The sequence below is a fragment of the Octodon degus genome, unplaced genomic scaffold (assembly GCF_000260255.1).
Source record: "Octodon degus isolate 3935 unplaced genomic scaffold, OctDeg1.0 scaffold00100, whole genome shotgun sequence".
In the NCBI taxonomy this organism is placed as follows: domain Eukaryota; kingdom Metazoa; phylum Chordata; class Mammalia; order Rodentia; family Octodontidae; genus Octodon; species Octodon degus.
The window spans coordinates 3,225,664-3,234,762 of NW_004524676.1; the positions used below are offsets into that span (position 1 = coordinate 3,225,664).

Here is a 9,099-nt window from a genome sequence, read left to right on the forward strand (position 1 = left end):
AGGCGGCGGGGGCGCAGTCGCGCTCGGCCGCGGGGCGCAGCGCAGGGTCGCAGAAGCCCTCGTCGGCCGGCTGCTGGTGGCGCACGCACGAGACGCGCCGGCTGGCTGTTCCGCGGCCGCAGGAAGCTGAGCACTGGTGGGAAACGCAGGCACGTTTACCATGGATCGCGTCGTACGAACTGTCCACTGCTGTATTGAAACGCCTGCCCCCCGTTTCCCAAGCAGCACTTACAGGCGACCAGCTCCCCGCCCGCCAGTCTGCGCAGGGGCTGAAGCAGGCGCGCACGTCGGCCGGCCGGGGCAGGGGCGCGCAGCGGGACGCGGCCGCAGCGCCGTCCTGGGCGTCGCGACAGCTCACGAAGCGCGCCTGCGTGCCGCGGCCGCAGGACACGGAGCACTGGAAAAGGCACGACATGCGGGGCGTTACCCAGGGCCTTTCTCCCGAGAGCCGAGACGCTTCTGAAAGACCCTCTCCTGAAACCGTAAATCATAAATACTGTCACCCACCGTCATTCCCAAGTCAGGCACAGATGGGACTAACATATATTCTAGTTTAGACAGCAAATTTCACAAAGCTGGTATAATCATGTACTGCAAATAATTATTTGAAATAATGCTTATATATCAATATTAAAGGTACTGCAAACATTTTGTGTACAGAGATCTTATCATTAAAAACATCAAAAAACGAGTCATAGAATATCTATGACCCTATACATAAAATATAAGAGTAAAGCAAATTATATATTCCAAATACATTAAATCTCACAGTTCAGAAAAGCAACATGCAAACACATGTAGTTTAAAGTTGATAAACACCTGATACCACATCTGTTTCTCATAACCACGATGACATAGCTGTATTATTATCATTATGTTGTACTTTAGAAAATAGATCCTGAAGATTTACATCTCCTGCTCAGAGACAAGAGCTTCTGAATGGCGAAGCATGATTTAGCCATTAGATTACCTAATCCTAAATCCTATCCTTTGCCTGTTGCTTTTCTGAACTGGAAGATTTAATGTATTTGGAATATATAATTTGCTTTACTCTTCTATTTTGTTTTATTCGTCCATACCCTCAGATGACCTCGGAGTCAATGCCCACCTTAGGAGATCTGGGGAACTATTTTGTTGAGGTCTCAAGGCCTCCACGGAGGCAGCAGAGGTGTTTACACGAATTCACTTACTGGGGTCCACGAGCCGTGGCGCCACTGTGCTCCCTTCACCGTGGGAAGAGCTGGTAAGGATGTGGCCCCAATATTAGTGGTAGAGAGGCAAGGGGTAACTACACAGTCCTGCTCCAAACGAAAACATGTCAGTTCATTACCACATTGATTTGTGTAAAATCTAAGGCTTCACTTCATTGTCCACACGCGCCACTCAAGAACAGCTGCATACAGGTGATCTAAATGTCTCTGTTCTCTAACGCACAGAGCACTGTTACGTGCTCGTCATAGAAAGTAAGATTCTGAATCTTAATGTCCCTACTTTTGAAGGAACACAAAACCCTACCTTCAAAGCAAGGGGTTATCACATTCATAATAAAAAATAACACACTTCTTGTACAGTTCAGAAAATGGGAATATATAAACTATCTCATGGAAGAGAAGGGGTATAATATTTCATAATAGTGCAATAAAATACCTAGCACAGCCAAAAATGGTGACCATTGCATCTCACATACACATTTTTTAGGTGTATGAATTGAAGCAGGAAAAGCACACATAAAATGATTTGAACGTGTCATCCTAAATACCTTTCTTCTAATCTGTGAGAGGCCCCCTTACCTGCCTGTCCCCCGGGTGCCGGGCTGCCTGGCAGTCTGTGTCATCTAATACTGCACTGAACAGCTCACTGACACACTGGACGGCGCGCATCTGATACCCACGGCCACAAGTAGCTGAGCACTGCAAGAAAAACATGCACAGATGGGAAGAGCCACCATGCGCACAGTCACGCGGATTTTCTTCTTAATGACTGTGCAGTCACACTTGATGCGTACACCTTAAAGAGGAAGGGTGAACCAGGACTTGTGCTTCAGTCCGTGGTCATGAGCTACCTGCGCTCACCCGGCCTGACCCCCGCTCAGCCTGCAGGTTGCTAGCTCCTGGCTGGGAAAACAACTCCACAGTTCCTACACAGTACAGTCAAAATACCAGCGGAAAGGCCAGGCATGAAAACATCTACAGTTTAATCAAAGCCAACGAAATCGTAAGATTCATAGCATTTTTTGTGAACTGCAGTGAATTCACAAGCAAAGGTGCAATATTCACCACAGCAACATTCGCATGGATGTCGAAATCCTGCAGGTAAAGGTACACATTGCGGGGGGGATTGCTAGTAAGCCAACCCACAATTCAGTCACTCCGCTAAGCAGGGAGCTAATATAGTCCGTGTTCCCTGCCATTCTGTAGAGACAGAGCAAATGAGAAGAACCCCATCGTATACTCACAGAACCCCACGGTCCGACCTGCCAGGACGCACACGTATGAAGTTCACAGGGCCCCAGAGATTCGGGTTTGGCACTCAGGTCACAGAACGCGTCACCCAGGCGATCTCCGCCCAGCTGACACCACACCTGCCTCTGCTTTGTTCCTTTTCCACACGTCCCAAGACACTGAGAAACCAGCACAAACACGTTACAAACGATATGACGGTGCATCTGCGGATTACAAGGCAGGGGAAGCTACTCCTGCGCGATTTCCTCTACTCCTCTAGGGACATGCACTGAGCAACCCCGGCCACCTCAGACTTCTGCTGCCGAGCCCCTCTGGAATATTCACTTGTCCTAGAAACAAAGGTGCAAAACTAAGCTCAAATAAGTATATATCCCAGGCTACCATGGGCACTAACACATCTTATAAAAATGGCTAGGTTAAAAATGATCCTAATAACGGAAGAGTTTAAGGACACGCCATTTTTATGCTTTTACTGACACTGTAATAAAATTGTATATAAAATGATAAACTGAACTTTTAAAGTGCTATTGTGAAGCTTTTCTAACTGGTGACAATAATTCTGCGCCTCGTGTGTTCAGTGTTACCTCACTCCACTCACTAGTGGCCCAACTAGGACAGGAAAACTCGTTGCAACTCTCCAGCGTGTCTCGGGGCAGCTGCTGACATTCTCTGTCGGCAAGACGGTGGCCAAAGTTATTCACACAGAAAGACTGTCGGGACTTCTCCCCTCCTCCACAGCTTCTGGAACACTGATTCAAAAACAAAATAAAGCAAAACAAAACAAGAAGAGTTTACTTTTAGAAATGGAAAAACAAGCCAAAGTTTTCAAATTAAGATTAATGGTACAATTTAGATATAGTGATCAAATTCATCACAGGAGACTCGCACCTGTGAGATATTTTAGTTCCTCTTTTTTTTTCCCCCTCATTGCCCTCCTTATTTACAAAGCTTTCTTTCCATCTTATCCTTTTTTTTTTCTTTTCCCTCCCCATCCCTTCCCTCCCATTCCTATTTCCTTTGAATAATTTCTGCTTCACAATATCTATTATATGTTTTGGCTCAAGCTAAAGAAAGCAAACTTTAGAAAAATATAAATGTTGAATCAGAAAAAAAAAGGGGGGGGTAACTTAATCTTTAGCAGTGTTTCAATGCACCTGGGACCACTCTGAATAATGCCATCTCATTAAGACACAGCCACCGTGGCATGCTTCTCGGGTAGGAGGCTTCGGCTGGTCGCTGCAGAAGTGGTCCTCTACTGGGACAGGCTGTCCTCTGTGAGAGTACTTCATGCAGCGGACGTCCAAGGTCCTATGTCCCAGGCCACAGTGCGCAGAGCAGTCACTTTTGCCAGTGATGTGCCATCTAGGAGAGAAGACACGAACACCAGGGGGCGCCGTCATGAACACAAAAGAAAGAAAAGGTTCCGGGAGACTCAGGCATTTGATTCAACTTTTAAAATTCTTGGAGTCGACAGCCAGGACCCTACCTAAAACAACTGATGTACCACCAAAGCAGGGACTAAAAAGTTCCTAGAACTTGGAGAGCCCAAACTTTCATTTCATGTGTGAGAAAATGAGACCCACAGATTTGATTGTGCAGTGGTATAAACAATTGAATTTTTGTCAGGAATCTGACTTTCTTCTAAATAAAACATTAGTTGCTCACGAAATACATAAAGATGGAACTGGTCCAGCCATGGTGGACACAGGGGGCCCACGCTGAGCCCACTGACCTCACTCAAGCTGACTTCTGGTGACAGTGTTGGATGTATTTTCACGGAACTCCACTTTCCCTCCACGCCTTTGCAGACAAGTGTTTAGGTGAACACTGCGCAGTGACTGAGCGGCAGATCGGATCTGCCTGTCAGTCAGGAAGTCTCTCCTCGCACAACCCCCTCCAGACTTTGATATCTGGACAGGGAATGTCTGGGAGTCTAACCAATAAAGAAAAAGCTTTCAAAAGTTGGCAGAACAGTTCTGTGAGGTAGATCGCTTTTTCTTAGTACTGAAATAATCTCCATTTAAATATATTTAGAGGAGTTGGGCATGAGGGCACACACCTGTAATCCAGACCCTCAGAAGGCTGAGGCAGGACTGCTGTGAGTTCAAGGTTAGCCTGTGCTACACAGTGAGACCCCACCTCAATAAATAATTAATAATACGTAAATAAATAAATGCATACATATGTTTGGAGTGAAAACGTATTTCCACAAGCAAAACTACTACTTGGAGTCAAATTAGCCCAAGTAGAGCCTAGTAATAAAGGTTTTTATCCTTGCTGAGTGCAAGAGGAGCAGACTATCCTTGGACCTTGAATATCACTGATGACAATGCAAAGACACATGAATTGGAAAATGGAGTTACTGTCCTTGGCATCAGGCCACCACCAGTGGTGTATACAAGAAGACCAGAAGTCTCCGCTGGACGTGCAAGCTCTGCAGCCACGATCTTGGGCCACGCCCTTAACAGCTGATGAACGAAATACTGAAACATCAGGCAAATCAACCTGCAAGCTCCCCAGTCCCCAAACCTTCTCAGTGTACTGGGCATGTCTTCAACGGGAATCACCTAATCATAATACTATTGTTTTTATTTCAGATCTTCAAACCATTGTTTTCAGCTTAGTGTGTACCTGTACTGATTTTATAGGCGAAATTGCTTCCATCCCCTATGCAAACTGTGGAGAACTGTAATCGAATATTTAGCTAATACCATGACTAAAACCTCAAGTTAGTTACTGAGTCTCACCGCAAATTAGTGAGCCTGGAATTTTACCATGACAGGGGCAGATGTTGGGTGTCAATGACTCCCCCACTCTGTTATGCACTGTGCCAAGTGATTCCCGCCTATCTCATTATTAGTCAGTTCTACTGCCTGCTGGTCACACCACACTCTGTTTCTTCCTTACCTTAGTTCACACTCTGTATTGCATTTTTCAGTTACAAACAATGGAAGTGGCAAGTGGTCACAACTTCGATCAGACACCACCATATGATCATTCTTGCGTATACAGGTGATTTTTCTTCTATGAAGACCTTGGCCAAAGTCACATAGAAATTAAAAGTGAAAGAAAAATTCAAATAAGTGGAGGATCCACAATTATTTAATTCTGATAACAGCTTAAAGCATTCAGCTAAGGAAGCAAAACTTTTCTTCACCTCAAACTGCATAAACTAGTATGTTAATCTAGGCAGGAATTTTAAGCTAAGTCCTGCATGATTCACAAGTTTGCTTAGTGAAAAGATGAAAGGAAGGTGGGAGAGGCACAGAGTAGAAAGAAATGCACCCCAGCTAGGAATGAACAGCTTAGGGGAAAAGCCTGCGGGACGGGGTGCGGGTGGACGCACCTGGTGAGGGGGCACACCACTGCTCTGCACTGTTTGCTTTCCTTTCCCTGCAAGAAAATGGCACACCTCTAGGTCCTGCAGCGTCCCCGTAACTCCCAGTGACAAGAACATTTCCCAGTCTACGGGCATCGGACTTGTGCCACGTGGCAGGAGGAGATGTGAGCTGCTGTGATTGCAGCTGGTGCTCATTCTCTTTTCTCTCTCTCTGTAGAGTGGCATTTCTCAGGTAGGGCTGATCTGTAGCCTTGAATCATGAATTAAAAAGGCACTGATAGACCACTGATTTTATAGACCCATGGCAGGTTCTGGCAGAGGCAAAACACAGGGGGTGGGGTTTCTAGGGTGATGCAACTTCCCTACTACTGCAATGATGGAACTAGGTCCGCGCACCTTGGTCCAAATCGATAGAATTTCCAGCACGAAGCGTGAGCCTCAATAGAAAGCACAGGCTTTTGTTGACAAAAACGCACCAGAATTGTGTCACTGTCCACACACATGCACAGCAGAGACAAGACTTTAGCATGTATAGAATATGGGGGTGGGGGGAAGAGGGAACACTCCAACTTTCTGCATTTTCTGTTTGATTTTCCAATAAACTTAAAAGTGCTATAAACTAAGTCTGTAAATTATGTTTTAAAATGAGGTGGACTCTGCCCCAAGTGAGGACAGGGCCATAGCTAATCTGCAAAGCACAGAATGAGCAAGAAATAAACCTTTGTCTAAAGCACCGACATTCAGAGGTCATTCCTATGTGGCGTGTACCCAGCAAAGCAAACCATGAGACGCAGTCGTGCGAAGGCGGAGCAGCGTGAACTCACACTTTCTGCAGCGAGGAGTCAGAAAGGAATGAAGGACTGATGATAGCATGCTCCTGCCCCATCAAGGCTCAACTCTGCACTTCTGGTTAACTAAACATGAACATGCGTGCTTATCTCTGATCTTTCCCAAACACCCCTTAAAATAACTTTAAAGCACTTTAAAAGGCATATATCTAAAAGAAAAATATACAGCTAGGAAACCTAGCAGACAAGGCCAGTCTGAGCAGGAGCAGGGAGACTAGCGACCTCGCAGAGCCAAGCACACGAAATCTAAGCCTGTGAAGGGAGAAAGGGGAGAATTCTTGCCACACAATCCAAGCAAAACTCAGGAACCAAAAATAACAGATTCCTTTGAAGAGGCGAATGTGAGGGAGGAAGGCCTGAAAAAAAATGGAGAATTGATAAAAAAAGTATTTCTTGGGAACTCTTAAGCCACTACCCTACCAGCCAAGGCTGGACTGCTTGATTACAACTAAGGTGAACTGCACGATACGTTAGTATTTTCTTGCAGGCATAGTAAAATGCAAAATGATACTGGTGGAATTAATTTCATTTACGCTTAATCCCAGATTGTATTTTATATCAATTTCAAAGTTAATATAAAAAGTATTAATAACATGCTTCACATTATTTTTCATATTTATCTTCAGAGGCCAGGGTGTCATTCACACTTGCAGCTCGCTGCAGTGGACTAGCCTGGTGGTGGGCACTACAAGGGGCACCTCGGCCCTAGAAGAGAAGCTAAAGGAGCAAGACACAAAGCGGGGAAGTTGAGGCATGCTGGACCGATACGGTGATGCGGTTTCTATGCTGAGTGAGGACATCCCCGCCCACCCCACCTGCTGCATCCTCTCTGGCTCCAAGACAGCTTCTGGTGTTTGCTGACCCCACCAGGACAGCAAAAGACAGAAGAACACCTCTCTTAGGGCACTGGTGAGTCCAAGAAAAATGATCGCTGATGACAGCACCTGGGCTTTTCCCCAGCGACCCGTGTAAGAACTACACAAAGACTGGATTACACCAGACCGAAGTTCCTGGTTAACAGGTCTGGCTCATCGAGGGACTGCGGCTAGCAATTCAGAATTTCTTTAAATTTTTTTTACCTATTTAATTATTTATTTATTTATTTGGTAGAGGGTCTCACTACAGAGCTTGTAGTGATCCTCCTGTCTCAGCCTCGCTAGCGCGGTGATTACAGGCATGTGACACCACATCTGGTTCCAGGGCTGGCATGGCACGTGGTACCAAGGCTAAAGCCGGGTCCTTGTACTTGCCAGGCAGGCACTTATGTCGCCAAGCTATGTCCCCAGCCCCAGTTTCTTAAACATGAACAGATACAAAAGACCTGCAGACATTTGAGGAAAAGTTCTAACACAAAAGAGCTCAAGAGAGGCAACACAAAATAGACTAAGATGAACAAACAGAAACCAGCAGATCAAAAAACCCTTAAGTTATAATGAATAGCCTCAGAGTAGATAATACTGGACCCGTGAAACAAGAAACCCATGACAAGAAGAAACATTAATAAAATAATCAAATGGAGAAGAGAAACTAGAAAATGTGGACTTAGCTTAAGAGACAAAACAATAATGTAAATCTTAGGAAGGTAAAAGAATTAGCATGCGGAAATTATAAAATCAATGCAATAAAATTCCTCAAGACAAAGAAATCTAAACAGTTCCAAATTAGAATGACATCATAATTACCTAAGAAAACTGATGGAAATAACTGCACATCAACAAGGTACAATGGAGCTGGCGAGATAGTGCAGTGGACTAAGTGCCTACTTAGGCAAGCACAAGGACCGGGGTTTGATCCCCAGCACCACATGCCGCGCTAGCCCTGCCCCAGGCATGCTGAGCCCGCCACTGAGATTAGGTGTGATGGCACACGCCTGTAATCCCAGCACTGGAGAGGCTGAAAACAGGAGGATCCCTACGAATCCGAGCTGCACAGTGAGATTCTATACCAAATTAAGAAAGAAAGAAATATGCCCTTGCATTTCGGCCACTAGAATTAAGGGGAAGATTCACAAAATTCAGAGTAGAAAACGCAACTTTCTAGTACAAGAGGCTGAGAAGCAGGGAGAATTACAAGCCAAAAACAAGCTTCAAAAGAAATATTCTATTTCAGAAATTTTATGCCCTGCAGGTATCTGACAAGTATGAACACAGAACAGTGCTATTTTCAGACATGAAAAGCTTGTCAGTAAAGTACCCAGAATACGGTTCACCAAGAAGGGAAGGAATTCTGAAGGAAGAACTCTCACAGGATGTAGGAAACAAGGAAACCAACAGAGGACGACAATGGAGGGAGGTCTCCAAGTGACAGTCACCTAATACCCAAATAAACTAGCATGAGAGAAAAGAGGGTCGCGTGGGAAGACAGAGGGAAGGAAAATTAATAATGATCAAGAACGTGGTTGGAAGCTCTTAGACAAAACTCTCTAGCTCTGACAAAGAGCTTGAGGGCC

General features: G+C 45.2%; 1 protein-coding gene across 2 annotated transcripts in view; it reads right to left on the minus strand.

The window, feature by feature from the left end:
- The window catches only part of Adamts20 (ADAM metallopeptidase with thrombospondin type 1 motif 20), a 193,102-nt gene that overhangs the window by 80,323 nt on the left and 103,680 nt on the right, over positions 1 to 9,099 (minus strand). The window contains exons 19-26 of one of the 2 annotated variants that reach the window (XM_004638581.2): positions 5,370 to 5,496; positions 3,617 to 3,824; positions 3,047 to 3,211; positions 2,456 to 2,620; positions 1,791 to 1,910; positions 1,191 to 1,298; positions 233 to 397; positions 3 to 133 (exon numbers count right to left, since the gene is read on the minus strand). In XM_004638581.2, coding sequence (XP_004638638.2) covers positions 3 to 133; positions 233 to 397; positions 1,191 to 1,298; positions 1,791 to 1,910; positions 2,456 to 2,620; positions 3,047 to 3,211; positions 3,617 to 3,824; positions 5,370 to 5,496 — 1,189 coding nt within the window. Of the gene's footprint in view, positions 1 to 2; positions 134 to 232; positions 398 to 1,190; positions 1,299 to 1,790; positions 1,911 to 2,455; positions 2,621 to 3,046; positions 3,212 to 3,616; positions 3,825 to 5,369; positions 5,497 to 9,099 lie in introns of those variants that run through there. The other variant, XM_023723596.1, reaches the window with a different exon arrangement.